Below are 19,795 nucleotides of genomic sequence, written 5' to 3'. Positions count from 1 at the left end.
AATTATAAAAAAAAAAAAAAAAAAAAAAAAAGCAGCTACTATATCTGTATTACACATGTTGAAGAAGTGATAAGAAAGAGGGAACATGTTAACTAGAGACACAAAAAGTATTTTAAAAATACAAATTAAACTTTTAGATGTGAAAATTACAATGTCTGTGATATTTAAAAAATGCATTAGATAGGATTAACAACTGATTAGATATGGCAGAAAAAAAAATAGCAAACTTTAAGACACAGCCATACCAACTGAATGGTAGGAGAGAATTTTCCAGGTTCTGGTTTATGGATATCAGAAACATGATCACAAAGTAATAAAACTGATTTACTGACCCACTATTTCAAATACATATCCAAATGAGCACCATTTCATGAAAGTAAGTCATGTGAAAAGACTACACATTTATTCTAATTATTTTGCCATTGCTCAAAACAGTTTGGAACTTCACTTTCTAAATTTACTTCAGAAATAATTTATTTATAAATGTAAGATAAATTTATTACTGTATTATCAGACTATAGTTTGAGCAAGATCTGTATTATCTAGCCGAATCACTCACCTTATTCATAAAATTATGGTCATTTCAAAAAATCAAATCCACCCCTTAAAGATAAAGATTTGCCACCAATAAGGATATTCTAAAGAAAGTGCCAGCCTATGAAAGGCAATTCAGAAGAGTTCCAAACATGTTTTGCGCAATGGCATTGTCACTGCAATAAGTACTCAGTCCTATTCAAGTGACTTAGGAGAAAAGTCACTTTCATCATAAAATATGGGATTTTTAAAAGTAAATCTCATTTCCTTATGATAATTTTTAAATATTTATTTGAGCACTGCCTTAAAAAAATAAAACTTTATACTATATTATTTTCAAGGATGAGATAAAGAAAATGCTTTATTTTGGGAAAACTTCTCCATGTGAATAATAATCAGGAAAGGGTCCTACTTATATTCCTATGCCTGTATTAGATAGAAAACACCTATTTGGTATGTTTAAAAAAGTCTTCATGAGCTTATCAAACACTTACCCATGTCATTAACAAAGATGAAGAATAATAAGAAGATAAGTACATTGAATTTCCAAACATCAAAATGAAACAAAGAAGAACTGAAACCTGAAAAATTAAAAACAAATCCATGTTTTATAATTACAACATTACTACATATATATCATAATGTATACTTTATCTGGAGGATATGGTCATTTCTAATACAAATTTTATTTGGATAAAGAGAATGAATGAATCTGGGCTAAATGATAATAGAATTTCAAGTCATTACTAAATTCTAAGTATTAAAATTCAAGACCAAAAATTCTGTGTGGTAAAAATTTTTTTTTTCTTCATCTGCTACTTGGAACAAAGGAAAATAAAAATAACTCTGTTATTTCTATTGTTTTAATAATGGAGTAATCTGATAGGAAATATTTAGTTATAAATATTAGTTTCAGAAATCTTATTTTTGTTGGATTACTTTAGGATTTCTATCACTTATGAAGCTTCACTATCTTTTTATGTTTTTAAAAGATGTGTTTGGGAACTAAGATTTTTTTCAAAAATGAAACACCATAAAATTTCAGTAAGATTGTCATAATTAAGCAAAGTGCTAAAACTCTCAGGTTTGAGAAAGAAAAGACAATTTCAAAAGTAGTGACAATAAAATAAAACATAAAATTTAAAAATAAGTTTTAGAGAGTCCAACACATCTACAGTCTAGTTGGAAGCATAATCTTCTGTAATATGACATCTATAATGTACATTTCCAGTTTTCCTTCTGGATAGCATCAACACCATATGTATTAAATACTGTCAAAGCAAAACTAACTCATAAAACAATTAGTTATGTTTTATAAATTTCTAAGAACTTATTTTAAAATTTGACTTCTAAATATTAAAAATATTACCATGTTCATACAAATGATCTTCTGAAATTTGCTTGGCTCAATATATCCCACAACATACATGAGAAATAATGAGGCTATCTGAAATAACAATATAAAAAATAGTGAAAAACATCATAGAAACACTCCACTCTTCATAGACAAAGTAAATATAAGAGGAGAGTTACAGTTCTAATAATGATAGGCAAAGTAATTTAAACCAACCTTCACACTGAGAACCAGAATCACTGAAAAAAATATAAATACATATAAATAAAAATACAGTTGGGCATGGTGGCTCATGCTTGTAATCCTAGCACTTTGGGAAGATGAGGAGAGAAGACTGCTTGAGCCCAGGAATTTAGAACAGCCAGGGTAACATAGTGAGACCTTGTCTCTACAGAAATAAAAATAAAAAATCATCTGGGCATGGTGGAATGTGGCTATAGTCCCAGCTACTCAGAAGGCTAAGGTAGAAGTATCACCTGAGCCCAGAAAGTTGAGGCTGCAGTGAGCTATGATTGTGCCACTGCCCTTCAACTAGGTGACAGAGTAGGACCCTGACTCAAAAATTAAAATTAAAATTAAAAATATATGTATAAAAAGTCACATATTGGATGGGTATGGTGCTCACACCTGCAATGCCACACTTTGGGAGGCCAAGGTGAGAAGATTGCCTGAGACCAGCCTGAAGAACTTGGCAAGACCTCATTTATAAATAAATAAATAAATAAATAAATAAATAAATAAATAAATAAATAAAAGCTGGGCATGATTGTGCATGCCTGTAGTTCCAGCTACCTGGAAGGCTGAGGTGGAAGCCCAACAGGTTGAGGTTGTAGTGGCCATGAGCATGCCATGGCACTCCCACCTGGGTGATACAGTGAGACTCTGACTCAAAAAAAAAAAAAAAAAAAAAAAGAGTCACAAATTATGTACAAGATAAATTAAAAATCAGGAAGATAAAGCCAAGGAAAAGATAGAAATCTATACCAATGAGCATGACGTTTTGGGTCACTTTTCTCCCAGAGATGTCTGTCAATTCTAATTCCAACAGAGACAGAGGCCTGTGTGTTGAAAGGTAGTTGAGAGACCAACAAGCTGAGCAGGCATTTCAACACACTTAACAGTCAGGGCACACCAAGAAGGGGATGCCTTATAAATCCCCAGGCTTTAGTTTGGAGCTTTGACGGGCTATACTATAAGAGTGAACCAGAAAACTAGCATCCCTTAGAAAGACTGAAATCCACTTACAAATCATCTCAATTTGACTGCATGAGGTAATTCAAAATTGTTAGTGCTTTTTTTCTCACCTGCTGAAATGTAATCTCTGGAGGAAGTTAATATCAATTTAGCCTCAAATTAACTCTATAATTTTTCACGTATAATGCCTAGCACCACATCAAAAATAACCAAGCACAGGCAGAGATAAGACAATAGAAACACCTCTACAAATAATCTATTTATGTAAAATGTAAGACTGTAGATATGTTATGCATTGTGGGTCATAAACTATCTGTCATATATTCTTTTTCTACAACCCTCTAGAAATGTAAAAACCATTCTTAGCTTGGAGACTACTCGAAAACACATCTGCGATAATCATACATGTTTTTAAACTATGCTTGAAATGTTTGACAAAATAATAAATAGGATTGAAAACTTCAGAAGAACACTAGAAACCACTAAAAAATGGAAATTGTACAGCTAATATTATAATACTAAATATTAAGAAGTTACAAATGGGTTTAAAAGCAGGTTATACAGAGACAAAGAAGTGTGAATTTGAAGATAAGTCAGAGAAAACATCTAGAAGGAAGAACAAAGTAATAAAAAGATGAAAAATATATGAAAAACCACTAGTGATGCAGAGCACACAGCTTAAAAACCTAATGTTTTTATTCACATCTCGGGAAAAGAGAACAATATGTAAACTATTTTCAAAGGGACTGTACTTCATCAACAAGGGTACCTTCATAATGAACATTTGTATACCTAACCCTGAATTATGCCCTACATCATTACAATTAAAAATTTTTAAAAAATAAATAAAAACACAAAGGGTTTATAGCTGAGAACGTCTCAAAATGTATAGACAAAATCAAGCACTGTTTCGTGAAGTATTACAAATCCCCAAGGAGGGATTAATTTAAAAAGAAAGAAAACCACAAGCCTGACTATACAAGCACACTACAGTAGAAACAGCACAAAACAGAAGGAAAAGAGAAGAGTCTTAAAAACAACTGGAGATTAACTGACTTTAAGAATTATTATAAAACTACAGTAATCAAGACAGTATGGTATTAGAAAAAGAATAGTCAGATTAGTGGAACAAAAGAGAGCCCAGAAACAAGCCCATGCAAATACAGGCAACTGAGCTTTGACAAAGGAGCAAAGACAGTTCAATATAGAAAGGATAGTCTTTTCAGTGAATGGTGCAAACACAGACCTTATACCTTTCAAAAAAAAAAAAATAACTCAAAATGAAGCTTAGAACTAAAAGTGAAATGCATAAATAAAAAATTTCTAAAAGATAATATAAGAGAAAATCTAGATAACCTTGGGTTTTGTTGTAAGTTTTTAGATAAAATAGCAGTCACCATCTGTCAAAGACAAAATTGATAAACTGGACTTCATTAATAAAAAACTTCTGTTCTGCAAAAAACCGTGCTGGGTTTAGAACATGGTTTGTTGCCACCAAAACTCATGTTGAGGATTGCCCCCCAATGTGGTGGTGCTAGGAGGCAGTGCCTTTAAGAAGTCACTGGGTCTTTCTTGAGCAAGAACAAGTTGTTATAATGTGAGGTTGCATCTTGTGTTTGGTCTCTTTGCATATGTCTGCTTCCGCTTCTACTTCCTACTTCTTCTCCACAGCATGGGGCCTTCAGAAACTGACCTAATGCAGCCACTCAATCTTGAACTGCTAGCCACCAGAATTATGTACCAAATAAACCTATTTCCTTTACAAATTCTCTAGTCTTGGGTATTCCCTTATAATAATATAAAATGGGTTAAGACAGACACTGTTAGGAAAATGCAAAGACAAACCAGAAACTGGGAGAAACTTTTGCAAAAACACATATCTGTTAAGGGACTGGTATCCAATATATGCAAAGAATTCTTAAAATTCAACAACAAGAAATAAACAACTGATTTAAAACTGGGCAAAACACTAAATAAATACCTCACCAAAGAAGATATACAGATGGCAAATAAACACATGTAAACATATTCAACATTATATTCCATTAGGGAATTAGAAATTAAAACAACGAGATAAAACTGCTCACCACAGAATGGTACACTGACATAATTGCAAGTTTCTTAAAAAACTAAGCTTACTCTTACCATGCAATCCTGCAATTACACTCCTGGGTATTTTTGTCCCACTGAGTTGAAAACTTATGTCTACACAAAAACTTGTACATAAATGTTTACAATAGCTTTATTCATAATCACCAAAGACCGAAGGGAATCATAATGTCCTTTAATACAGCAGTCCCCAACGCTTTTGGCAAAGGGAACCCAATTTTGTGAACGACAAGTTTTCCACGGATCAGGGGTGAAACAAGTGCATTACATTTATTGTGTACTTTATTTCTATTATCATTACATTGTAATATATACCTAAATAATTACACAACTCACCATAATGGAGAATCAGTGGGAGCTGTGAGCTAGTTTTCCTGCAACTAGACAGTCCCATCTGAGGGTGATGGGAGACAGTGCTAGCATCACCGCCTGAGTTCCACCTTAGATCATCAGGCATTAGCTTCTCATAGGGAGCATGCAACCTAGATTCTTTGCAGGCACAGTTCACAATGGAGTTCATGCTCCTATAAAAATCCTATAAAATCAGTGGTGACTGATCTGACAGAAAGCAGAGCTCAGGTGATAATGCAAGTGATGGAGAGCGGCTGTAAATACAGATGAAGCTTTGCTCACTTGCCTGCCATTCACCTCCTGCTGTGTGGTCCAGTTTCTAACAAGCCATGAACTGGTACCAGTCCATGGCCCAGGCGTTTGGAACCCCTGCTTTAATAGGCGAATAAATAGACAAACCATGGTACAATCATACAACTGAATGTTATTCAGCAATAAAAAGAAATGTGCTATCAAGTCATGAAAAGACACAGAGGAATCTTGAATATTACTAGATGAAAGAAGCCAGTCTGAAAAAACTACATAATATATGATTCCAACTATATGACATTTTATAAAGCAAACCTATAGGAGTAGGGATTGTGGTAGGGCTGAATAGGTGAAGCACAGGGTATACTTTAGGACATTGAAACCACTTTGTATGATACTGCAATGGCGGATACATACCATTATGTATTTGTCAAAACCCACAGAACTAAACAACACAGAGAATGAAACAGTATAAACTATGGACTTCATTAATAATAATGTATCAATATTGGTTCATTAATTATAACAAGTGTTCCACACTAATACAAGATGTTGTTAATAACACAAAAAGCTGTGTTGGAGTTAGGGAATAAGGTGGAGAGTATAGGGAAAAAGCTAGGGAAAAAAGCAGAATCCCCCCAAAAAGCAACAAAGAGATATATAACTAACCTCTCAACAAAAGGAGTCAGAAGATAATGGAATGCATTTTTACAATACTGAGAAAAACATTTTTCCATACTTGAATTCTATATTTAGATAAACTATTCTCCAAAAATGAAAGTGAAACCAATATTTTCAGACAACAAGCAAAAATTGTCACCATACTAAAGGAAAATATTAATGAATCTTCTGTGGACAGAAAATAAAATATTCTATATGGAAGCTTGGCGATACAGAAGGATTCAAGTATAACAGAAAAAACAATCATGTGGAAAAAATCTAACCAGTATTAACTATATAAAATGATGTTATATCATGAGGCTTAAAATTAATATTATGTACATGTATATACACATATACGCACAGTATACACACATGCATTATACATTTATATACATGCAAATGTATATTTTGCACACACACACAAATTCATATGTATATATAACCCCCCCAAAAATTGCATTTAATTCAGGAGGAAAACAACTGGAGCTAAAGTATTTTAAGATTTCTGTATTACGTGTAAAGAGGTAAATTTACACTGGATTTTCTAAATGAAGAATAAATATTTAATTTCTAGGGTATCCACTAAATAAGTGAAAAATGTGTATGACTAAGTAAGTAAACAGTGCAGGGAGATGGAATAATAAAAAGTACTCAACAAGCATTCTTCTCAGACCTGGAAACAACAATACAGGAATTCATACAGAAACGTAAATGACCACGGACAGCCAAAGCAGTCCTCAGAATAAAAAAAAAAGTGGGAGGCATCACACTCCCAGACCTTAAGCTTTATTATAAAGCTACAATAATCAAAACAGTCTGATATTGGCACAAGAACAGGCATATAGATCAATGGAATGGGATAGAGATGCCAGAAGCCAAACTCAATTTCTCAACCAACTCATCTCAAGCCTCCACCATCAACCACTGGGGAGAGGAGAACCTATTCAGTAAATGGTGCTGGGAAAACTGACTGACAACATGCAAAAGATTAAAACAAGACCTCTACCTATCCCCATACACAAAAATCAACTCTAGATGGATCAAAGACCTAACCATAAAACCTCAAACTATAAGAACCTTAGAAAATGCAGGAGACACCCTTATGGAAATTGGAACTGGCAACCAATTCTTGATCAAAACCCCAAGTGTCCATGCAATAAGAGATAAGATAGACAGGTGGGACCTCATCAAATTGAAAAGCTTCTGCAATGTGAAATAAACCATCAAGAGAGTGGGGAGACAGCTCAAAGGCTGGGAAAAAATATTTGCCAATTGTTTATCTCACAAAGGCCTAACATCTAGGATCTACAAGAAACTCAAATGTGCCAAAAAGAAAAGAAAAGAAAAAAAGAACCCATTACAAAGCGGGCAAAAAATATGAATAGACTTCTCAAAAGAAGACATATAAGACGCCAACAGATACATGAAAAAATGCTCAGCCTCACTAATCATCAAAGAAATGCAAATTAAAACCACACTGAGATAGCACCTAACTCCCATCAGGATGACCATTATCAATAATTAAAAAAATAACAGATGCTGGAGAGGATGTGGCAAAAAGAGACACTTCTACACTATTGGTGGGAGTGTAAACTAGTATAGCCTCTGAGGAAAACAGCGTGGTGATTTCTAAAAGATCTAAAAATCGACCTCCCATATGACCCTGCAATTTCCCTTCTGGGAATATACCTGGAGGGACTCAAATCACTCTGTGGCATTAATTCACAGTATAATAATATTGTGGCATTATTCACAGTAACAAAAACATGGAACCAACAATGCTGCCCATCAAAAGAGGATTGGATTTTTTTTTTAATGTGGTACATATATATGATGGAATATTATGCAGCCATAAAGAAAGTCAAAACTATGAACTTGCAGCAACTTGGATGGACTTAGAGGCTATAATACTGAGTGATTTAGCACAGAAACAAAGAACTGAGTATCACATGTTCTCATAAGTGAACCTTGAACAACTATTGTAATACTATAAGAAAGGGATTGGCAGTAGTAGAAAACTGCCAGGGGAAGGGAGGAACACCTCATCAACAAGGGTACCTGCATAATGAACATCTGTATACCTAACCCTAAATTGTAACCCACATATTAAAATATATTTTTTTTAATTTTAAAAAAGATCATTGAGCAGATGGAGAAAATAGAAAGCAACTGCCTTGGTAAGATGATAAATTTAAAGTCAACTATATCAATAATTACATCATTCACATATAGATTAAATGATCCAATTAAAAGAAGATTATTTAACAACATTTTTTAAAGAGGTTAACTATTCACTGCTTATAAAAGAAACACCTAAAATCTAAGGGTACTGAAAAGTTGAACATTAAAAAGTGACAAAAGATCTATGCATGCCAACAAAGAGATGATATAGTTCTACTATAGCAGAAAAATAGGTTTAAGACACAAATATCACTAGCAATAAACAGACACATTTCACAGAAATAAAAGAAATACATAGCAACTATGCAGATAGCAATATTGCTTCAATATGTTTAAGGTAAGACTATAGAACTATATGCAGATACAGACAAATATAGTCTACAGTTGAAGATTTTAACACACTCCTCTAGTAACTGAAATAAGCAGAAAAAAATCGTAGAACTCTAGAATATCTGAATAACAAAATTAACGTGGACCAATTAACATATGTAGAAATATATACCTAACAAAAGTAAAATAATGTTTTTACATGCATCAAAAATACTTAAGAACATACTTGGTGAAAGATCTGTAAGATTGCTGTTAAAAAACCCTATGAAACATTATTGAGAGAAATTAAACAAGAACCAAATAAGTGGAAGTAGTAAGTTCTTTGGTTGGAAGACAAAACATTTTAAGGATGTCAACATTCTTTATTTAGTGAAATGACACTTTTCTTCAGATTGAAAAAAAAAAAAGAAAAATACATGGGATCCCCCAAAATTTTATCTAAATTTTAGGAAGAATCAGTTTAGAAAACAGATTTTAAGGGGCATTGGAAGAAAGAATTTGCTGCTTGTTTGTTTCCTGTCAAGTCCAGCTCACTTAATATAATAGTAATAGTTGTTTAAAGAAAATTCACAAATTCAGCTTATGAGGAAAACTAATCTCAATTTGAATTATGAGAGATATATTGTATGGATTCTTATATAAGAAAGTAATTAGTGAATAATTGGAGTTAGTTTAGTTTCAAAAAAGATATATAGGTATTCATCAAACCCATTTCTTTTATCAGTGCTGCATGAAAGTCAAATACATTTTTGCAAAGAAATAAGATAATATAGTCAAATGTGTAATCTTTCATGAAACAGGGTTCAAAGATGCTAACTACGCAACAAAAACAAACTGGCAAGTGTGGTTGCTTCACAGCTAGTAGACCTGATTTTAATTTAGCCTCCTGAACCTCAGTGTCTTCATCTGTAAAAGGAAGTTAATAATATGATCCCGATTGAACTAATTTGAGGAATTAATGAAATAAACTCCAATACTGAAGCCAGGCATATATTAGTCTCCCTTCTTTGCCCCCATAGTGCAACATCATTAGGATCTGCAGCTCTAGAGCACCCTTCTTAAATATCACAGATAAGCTTCAGTTAAGAAAATATTTCACTGGTGAATATCCCTGCCCAGTTTCGATTTGAATTGCTGGTTAAAAGAGAGCCCCTGACCTAGACACAAGCAGCAGAGCTGATGTTTTGCTATGAAAATGTAGAAAACTGACTTCTGTTCTTGCCTCCAGATAGAGAGTTCATCACACTTCTGTGGATACTGGCCTCAAGATAACTAGGTCGGAGGAAAGGTCAAAATGTATTTCCAGGAAATGAAAAAGAGTCTAAAATCTGTTCAATCCCTAAGCAAATTTTGTTTCTAAAGTCAGAGATGAGTGCAGATATCTTTTAAAAAATTGTTTATATGGTTTTGAATATAAAACTTCTTTGTAGACTGATTTTTGATTCATCGATAGTTTATATATACAAGAAAGGGAAACACTGTATTAAAATTGTAATACTCAACATATACCGACAACAAAAGATGAACACAAGTCACGTTTGATTTCTGCAATTACAAGAGATGCTCAAAGTAGTTACCATCAGCATCCAGACACTTTGATTATGGTGAACTAAAAGTAATATATATATATAACATCTCTTAAAATGTGTGTACATTTTTGGCACCCCCAGTATATGTATGTGTATATACATGTATGTGTGTGTATAATATATAATTTAAATAAATATAATTTAAACTATAATTACTGTGGAACAATAGGACAATAAAACATTATCAAATTAACAAGGAGAAATCAACTAGTAGACTGAGTTTATATGAATTATAGGATACCAGGTCAGACATAACTTTCAGAGAAAGAAACTGGCATTCATCGTAAGAAAGGTTGCGTTCATTTCTAGTAAAGGAAACATCAATGACCCTCAGGAAAAAAAAAAATTCTGCTGACCTCTTTCAGTACTATTACAGGTCAAACTCCAGTAGGTACCCACAGTTTTTGAGTGGTAGATTTACTTGGCTTGAAAAAGATTGTCACTTCCCAAACTCTCAGAGTGAGAAATTCAAAGTTCAGTGAAGAGGGAGGAACTGGAAAAAAATTTAATGGGAAGCAATTTCCTGGGTAAAAAACCTTTCTCTTTTTAGATTTACCAATATTTGGACATTTTAAAGAAACTAGTGTCATCCTAATCTAGGTAAAATGGCAAGATAGGACCCCAAAGAACTTGGAAAACCAACACATACTGCTGGCAAGAGGACTTTGAACTTGTGAGCTCACTCGACACTAGAGCTCCAGAGTCTTTTCTTAGGGGAAAGCTAGTCCGGCAGACAGCATGTAGCTGTCTTTGACTTGACTCAGCTATCCCAACGCTGCAAGCATATAAAAGCAATATTTACATAAAAGAAAGCTGTGCCACTCATAAGTGAAAACAGAGTCCAGGTGCGCTTAAGTGTGAAGCACCCAGCACCTAAGGTTGTTGTAAAGGTTTCTGTTTCAAGAAGGTGAATTTGAGTTCTTGATGGCAGTACACACAAGGTAGTCATCTCAAGTTCACACTTGGCTTCAGATTCATTCAGAAATCTTTAAGACAGGAAACACAACAACAGCTTCAATCCCAGGTGACAGCTCAGGGGCACTGAAGTGCCATGCACATCAGGTAGATACAGAAGCAGCTCTGGCTTAGCAACTGCATAATTCACAGAAGCCTCCATCAGATAAAAGCCCATTAAAAGAGTAACCTTACTCAAAGAAGCCCAACATTATGGCATCACTCTCAGGTAGATTTTAGTTTCCATACAATTCCTCCCAGTCCAGATGCAACTATGCAATCATCAGGCAATGTGCTGAGTAACATCATGGACACACACGCATTATCAGGTTTCTAAGGGAATAGAGCTAGAAAGTTAACAGAAGGTCAAATTCTTATGCAGAAGGGGATAGTATTTTGTTATCAACAATGTGGTAGCATCTGCTTTTATACATAGAATCCCTGAGCGCTACAGAGTCCTCTAGATTTAACCAGTCTAAATTTTGGCTCCAGTAATGAGGCTAGAATAGCTAGTACTAATCCTTGTCCAAATAAATTGCCAATAACAGGAAGAGAAACTCAGGGATGGAGGAAAATATTCTTTTCATGAGAAGGATGGGGCAATGAGACCTTGTCTCTTAAAAATATTTTTAAATAAAACATTTTTTTTCAAGACAGCTGACTAGGGACATCAAAAGCCAGTTGTCCTCAGAAAGAAGATCAAAGATGCCAGTGAATGAACAAATTTAGGATGGAAAATGAGCCAGGACCTGGCAGAGTGTCCATGGGAAGAAGCTGAGGCACAGAAAAGAAAAGCAGCAAGAGTCTGACAAAAGTCGTCCCCTGAAGAACATAGAGTCCCACAGAAAGGGTAGGCAAGAGCTCTTCTCTGCTCCCCTTACCCCTTTGACAATCTCCCAACTGCTAATCTGTTAAGGAGCCCCTTTGCCCTTGTAACCCAGGTCACATTATCAGTGGTTCTTTATATCAGTGGTTCTTTAAGAACTTCCGAAGGACAGACATCTGGGTGGCCAGCTTGCTTAAGTATGTCCTCACTCTCCTCAGAGCTGAGACAGCGTATGCTACACTGATTGTGCACCTGCATTGGGACACTGCCCTCCCTAGGACTCTCTGCCCTGGATCTGCAGCACCACTAGATCTTCCACAAACATCCCACAACCTTCTCTAACATGGGCAAGCACAGGGGCCAAGTGAGTCCCAGGGAGCTGTGGGTTCCCTGGAGATCTAACCCTCAGCATGGGCTGTCCCTAAGGGAGGGGAGATCACAGCCTGCCAAGGCCCCCTTAGGGACAAAGGAAACATGGGTGAGGCACCATTCACCAAAAGAGGCAGTATCACCCAGAAATGGACATGGAAAGAAGGTCATTTCCTGCCATCATACACTTGTAGATGTAACAGTCATACTGCCCACCAGAGGTTGGTCAGCAAACACTCAGACACAGAAAGTGAACCCTACACTGCTGGGTTTTCACAAAGGACAGGACCAGACTCTCCTACCCTATAGAGCGCAGCACTATCCCAGCAAAGGAGGACTGACAAGTCTTGGAATTTCCTGCTCTGATATGAAAGAAGAGACTCTACCCTGAGTCCATTTTGGAAGCCGTTGTCAGAAAGGTATACCTTAAGCCTACAGCTGCACTGTGGATGGGAACCAAAGGACAAAGTCTTTATAAAATGAAGGTTATAAGCCCTGAAATAGGGGTATGACAGGAAAACAGATCATATTCCAGCCAGCTCAGAATGAAAAGCATGTGTACCTCTCCCATTCCTCCTCCCAGACTTCAGTGCACCCCAACATTCTCTCTTCTGGTCACTCCTGCATTTGGTTGATTCTAACTATTAAGTCCCATCTACTGCACTGCAACCTGAATTGGAGAGATTACAAGAAAACTCAATAAGATCCAAGAGAAAGATGAAATCCAATACAAATAAACTAGAAAAATAATTCAAGAAATGAAAGATGAGATAGCCATATTAAGAAGAAACCAAATAGAACTGCTCACATTTAAAAAAATCACTGATAGCATTTTAAAATATAGTTGGAAGCTTTAACAATACACTAGACCAAGAAGAAAAAAAGAATTTCAGCATTTGAAGGTCATCTTTCAAATTACCCCAGTCATAGGAAAATAGAGTAAAAAGAACTTAAAAAAAAAACAAAACAAGCAAAGCCTTGGGAAACATGAGATTATGTAAAGCAACAAAACTGACTTGTTGGCATTTCTCAGAGAGAAGAAGAAAAAATAAGCAACTTGGAAAACATATTTGAGAAAATAATCCAGAAAAAACTCCCTAATCTTACTACAGAGTTCTACATCTAGATTCAAGTAATTCAGAGAACACCTGTAAGATACTATACAAGATGACCATCCAAAGGATATAGTCATGAGACTATCCAAGGTCAATGAGAAAGAAGAAATCTTAAAGGCAATTAGAGAGAAGGGCCATACTACCTACCAAGGAAACCCATTAGACTAACAGCAGATCTCTCAGCGAAATCTTACAAGCCAGAAGAATTTGGAAGCCCATTTTACTCTCCTTTTTTTTTTTTTAAAAAAAAGCACCATCTAAAAATTTCAAATCTTGCCAAACTCAGCTTCATAAGCAACAGATAAATAAAGTATTTCCCAGAGAAGCAAATTCAAAGAGAATCTGTGACCACCAGACTGACACAACAAGAAAGGCTCAAAGGAATTCTAAACATGGAATTGAAAGAACAATACTCGCTATTATAAAAACACATGTAAGTATAATTACACAATTAAGACTACAAAGCTTTTCTATACACCAAACAACTTTCAAGCTGATAATCAAATCAAAACACAAGTTCATTTACAACAGCCATACACACACACAATATCTGGGAATATGTCTAACCAAGAAGGTGAAAGATACCTGCAATGAGATAGATATCTGCTGGAAGAAATCATGGATGACACAAACATATAGAAAAATATTAAATTCTTATGGATTGGAAGAATCAATAATGTTAAAATGAATATATTGTCCAAAACAATCTATAGATTCAATGCAATCCCTATCAAACTACCAGCATAATTTCTCACAGAATTTAAAAAATTTTTTTCTAAATGTAAATGAAAGCAAAAATGAGCCCGAATAGCCAGAGTATTCCTAAGCAAAAACAACAAAGCTGGAGGCATAACATTACTCAACTTCAAACTTTACTACAAGGGTATGGTAATCAAAACAGCATGGTACTGGTACAAAAATAAACACATATATCAATGGTACAGAATAGAGAACCCAGAAATAAAGCCACTCACATACAACCAGCTGATCCCTGATGAAGTCAACAAAAATAAACATTGGGAAAAGGACACCCTATTCATTACATGGTACCGGGAAAACTGTCTAGTCATTTGCAAAAGAATGAAATTGAACCCCTACCTCTCACCATATATAAAAACTAACGCAATATGGATTAAGGACTTAAATGTAAACTATAAAAATATTAGAAGAAAATCTAGGAAAAAAGCTCTGGGTGTTATCCTAAGCAAAGAATTTATGACTAAGACCTCAAAAGCAATTTGCAACAAAACAAAACAAAAAATTGGCAAATGGGACTTAATTAAACTAAAAAGCTTCTATACAACAAAAGAAATAATCAACAGAATAGATTACCAATAGAATGGGAGAAAATATTTACAAATTATTCATCTGACCAAAGGACTAATATCCACAATCTATAAGGAACTTTAAAAAAATCAACAAGAAATAGCAAATAAACCTATTAAAAAGTGGGCAAAGGACATGAATAGATACTTCTCAAAAGAGGGCATAAGAGTGGCCAACAAATATATGAAAAAATGCTCAACATCACTAATCATCAGAGATATGTAAATTAAAACCACAATGAGATACCATCTCATGCCAGTCAAAATGGCTATTATTAAAAAGTCAAAAAATAATAGATGCTGAGAATGTGAAAAAAAGGAAACATTTATACACTGTTAGTAAGAATGCAAAGTAGTTCAAATAATAAGGAAAACCATACAACGATGTCTCAAAGAATTAAAAACAGAACTACCATTTGACCCAGTAATCCTACTACTGGGAAAATAAACCGTTTAATGAAAAAGATATCTGCATTCTTATGTTTATTGCAGCATTGTTAATAATAGCAATGTCATGAAATCAACCTAAGGATCCATTACTGGTGAATAGGACAAAGGAAATATAGTATATATACACCATGGAATACTATACAGCCATGAAAAGGAACAAAATCATATCCTTTGCAACAACATGGATACAGCTGGAAGCCATTACCTAGAAATACTGCATGCTCTCACTTGTAAGTGGGAGCTAAACGGTGGCACACATAAGGATTGAAACATTAGACACCAGGGTCCTCAAGAGGATGGAAGAAGGGAGTAGGACAAGGGTTGAAAAACTACTTATTGGGTACTATGTTCACAAATTATTTGGATGATGGATTCACTAGAAGCCCAAACTCCAGTATCACCAATACACCCATGTAACAAACCTGCATATATACCTATGAATCTAATATAAAATTTTAAAAATAGATGTGACCTTATTAGTTTCCTAAAACAAAGAATTCATTATATAAAGAATTACATTGATAGTGGGTTGTGTATAAACATATCAATACTGTATCTTCTGGAAACATCTCTATCATTTCTGATTTTACAATCACCTTCTGCAACCCTTTTGCTTTCCTCAGTCATAACAGTCTGCCCTATATGCCCGGAAATTCAGTAATAAAATATAATAAAAATATAAGACATTGTAAATTAAAATTCAATTCCAAAATTAAGTCACAATTTCTCAGCGTCTTACAATGATAATATCTAAGATTATGTCACCCCAAATATTCTAGGTTTCTACAATTGTTTCATAATTTCTCCCTTAGAAATGTGACCAATCCTTAGCTTCTTCACCCCAATTTCTCTGACAAATATTTAGAAGACATAAACTAATTTTAAACTTTATCTATCAAAAATACAATCAAGAATAAAATCTTAGAATACTCCCAGAAAAACAGCTTGAATTATCCCTCTGCTAGCATGAAAAAACATCCAAACAAACAAAATTCTACATATTATTTAGAAAAATAAAAGTCCAGTACATTTTTTAAAAGACTGGAAAATCATTAAGGCAATGTCAAGCGTACCCCAAGAGCTTCTTAAATAGTATCAACACCACTGGATTAACAAAGTTGCTTGCAATGAAGTGATGGTAATTAAAAATCTGTTCTACCATGTTGGCATGAGCAAATAATGAAAACTATAGAATAATCTTTGTGTTATAACCTGAAAGGGGCAACTATTAGAAAGTAAAGCAGAGGGATTCCCTTAAAGGTTATAACTGTATTCTTTGTAGACAATTAGCAGCATGAGGCTTCTTAGCAGAATTTTTCATAGCATTATGAAATATATATTATGAAACATAATGATTCTCAGAATCATTATCATTATCATCAGTTGTTCGTTGGGTTGAAAGGAGCTCTAATGGAAAATCTTAGTGTCATGAAACGTCATCACAATTGTCCATTTACTCTCTGCTTCCCCAGCTAAGTCTCTTGCCATTAGTTACCTTGCTGTTTTAGAAACAGGATATGGCCTCAATTCACTTAAGCAATATCATGCTTAAAGCTCTTAGAAATAGTTTCAGGTAAAATTTTGCTCTTCAGATAAAATGGCCAACATATAGCTCAATTAGGAGCAGAAACTTCCTGCCATAAAGAGTAGGATTGGCCCTTAGCATACTGTGTAGGTTGCCACCCAGAATGATTCCTAAGGTAAAAGGAAAATCTACAGGTGTATATATAGATATTATCACAAACACCAGCAAGAACATCTGTGAATAAAAATAATGGAAAAGATATTTTACATGTTGATCATTAATATCTATTAACCAATACACTGATAGAATGTAAAATAACATTTTTTACAATCACACATTTCTGTAAACTTTATAATTTACTTATATTTTGAAAATCTTTTGTGGCCCAAGTGATCATATTTGAAAACTTCTAGAGAAACAGCCAAATACATATTGTATCTAACTTACTAGTTTAAGATCATCTTACCTGTGTAAAAAGTATAAATTGAGCAAATTGCCAGGGAAGCATAAAAGCAACATTGGAAAGACAGAGTGCAATGAAATGCCTTGTATAATTGTTTGAGGTCCTTAATGGAGAGAATTGACACTAGTAAGTTTCACCATAAAAGACATCTATCACTAAAAAGACTAACTGCAAAATGATAAAATCTAAATTATCCCCTTACCTTTAATAAAATACAACAAAATATAGATAACTTTTAAAAGTTTACTAAAAGAGAACTTGAACTACTTAAACTATAAGTATACCTAAGACAAAACAATCAAAATTAGTTTAAAAATACAACTTGTCATTCATAAAATATTTTAGAAATAAAAGTCCATTTTCCTCTATACTTCATGACATTAGAAATGTAATTCCCCAGTAAGAAGATCAGAAGAGAGAATGTGACACTGACCGTGGGTGCCTCAAGATGCTTATCCTATACGTATACCAGTAGCTTTTAACTCCCATTTTTATGTTTCAAAAAACAACAAAGAAAAATACAAGTGGCGATGAAATAAGTCAACAACGATGGAAAAAAATTTATGAAAAAATAATTTTTTTACTAGAAGTCTGTAGAACTACTCCACGTTGAAGTTTAAATTGTCCATTCTGTATTACTGACATATATTGGTAACCAATACCTTCTGATCACAGAGGACTTTAGTATACTTTAAAGCAGTGGTCCCCAACCTTTTTGCATTAGGGACTGGTTTTGTGGAAGACAATTTTTCCAAGGACCATGGGTGGGGGGTGGTGTGCAGTCCAAACTTCACTGCTAATGTTAATCTGTATTTGCAGCTATTCCCAGTTCCACCTCAGATCATCAGGAATTAGATTCTCATAAGGAGTATACAACCTAGGTCCCTCACATGTGCAGTTCATAGTAGGGTTCATGCTTCTATGAAAATTTAATATTGCTGCTGATCTGACAGAAGACGGAGCTCAGGGGGTAATGGAATTGACGGGAATCAGCTGTAAATCAGCTTTGCTCATTCAGCTTTGCTCATTCGTCTACTGTTCAGTTCCTGTTGTGTGCCCAGTTCCTAACAGACCACAAACCAGTACTGTCCATGTCCTGGGGGTTAAGAACCCCTGTTTTAGAGTATAAAAAAAGAAATGCAAACATTTTGTATAAGTAGTAAAATTGTAACCATTCTTATGAAGTTTGTATTAGATTTTGATAAATCCTTGTACAATGGTATATGAGTTTTCAAAAGCAAAATTTTAAATGCTCTTTTTGTTTAGTAATATTGTCATGCACTGAACACTCAGCAATCTTGTATTTTATTAAACAAACAAAAATTACTTTTGACTAAGGTACAGAGCATAGTATATGCCCTTAAGGATACAACCCTAAATATTCTAATTAAGATATATCATTATATGATACTCCTGAATGGCCAGAATAATATCACTTAAAACATTTTTTTAAATGAAAAATAACCTATCTTCCTAAGAATTTAACTGGGAATGGCTGGTAGGGAATGGGGTGTGGGGGTAAGGAATAGGCAGCTTCTTTTTCCATGATCTTTAAGAAAAGGAAATATATAGGGAAAGATAGAAATGTGGACGGGAACAGATTTCCAAATCCAAATTCAACCCCAAAATATACTTGTAAGGTTGGTAACAAATCAGAAGTAGGCCTGCTCCACTCCCAAGGGCTGTAACCACCCTAGTGTGCCACTATTTACCATCATTCAGTCAGCTTCATAAAAGTGCCAAAAATACTTGCATGACAGGGGGCAAAGTGTTCTGTGGTTAAAAAGATAAATATGGCATGGTCCTTGTTTCCAGTGGTACTTTCAAGTGTATATCAATGTGTATGTAGAGATTTGCATATGTGTGCTTGAGTCACAAATTCACAGTTTTAAGAAAGAAAGAAAACACATTTACTAATGATTTTCAGATAAGGCAGAATCTACCAGAGACCAATAGGTTCCCTGTAAGTTTGGAGGAGATAGTGATCACTATTTCATTCAGTGAGAGTTCTCACTAGCATTCTGTGAAACTTATTTCTATGATAGGGTTATTTGTAGTATTCTACTACTTATGTGTTTGTTGCTGTTGTTCATTTCTCAGAGCTCTTAAATTTCTGAAATGCTTATAAACTTAATTCCAACAAAAAAAAATGTGTCCAGCCAGGCTTGGTGGCTCAGCCTGTAATCCCACGCCTTGGGAGGCTGAGGTGAGTGG

At 34.4% G+C, this 19,795-nt stretch overlaps 1 protein-coding gene across 1 annotated transcript in view; it reads right to left on the bottom strand.

The window, feature by feature from the left end:
• Positions 1 to 1,028: 1,028 nt before the first annotated feature.
• Positions 1,029 to 19,795, bottom strand: part of LOC103263611 (probable C-mannosyltransferase DPY19L2) — a gene marked incomplete at its 3' end in the record, with an annotated part of 68,170 nt that continues 49,403 nt past the window's right edge. Inside the window, exons 9-11 of the mRNA XM_021714058.1 lie at positions 17,585 to 17,684; positions 1,904 to 1,981; positions 1,029 to 1,115 (exon numbers count right to left, since the gene is read on the bottom strand). Coding sequence (XP_021569733.1) covers positions 1,029 to 1,115; positions 1,904 to 1,981; positions 17,585 to 17,684 — 265 coding nt within the window. The remainder of the gene's footprint in view (positions 1,116 to 1,903; positions 1,982 to 17,584; positions 17,685 to 19,795) is intronic.

Source organism: Carlito syrichta, unplaced genomic scaffold (assembly GCF_000164805.1).
Source record: "Carlito syrichta isolate Samal-C Ts95f unplaced genomic scaffold, Tarsius_syrichta-2.0.1 Scaffold305182, whole genome shotgun sequence".
Taxonomy (NCBI): Eukaryota; Metazoa; Chordata; class Mammalia; order Primates; family Tarsiidae; genus Carlito; species Carlito syrichta.
This window is presented reverse-complemented; position numbering and strand designations above follow the sequence as displayed.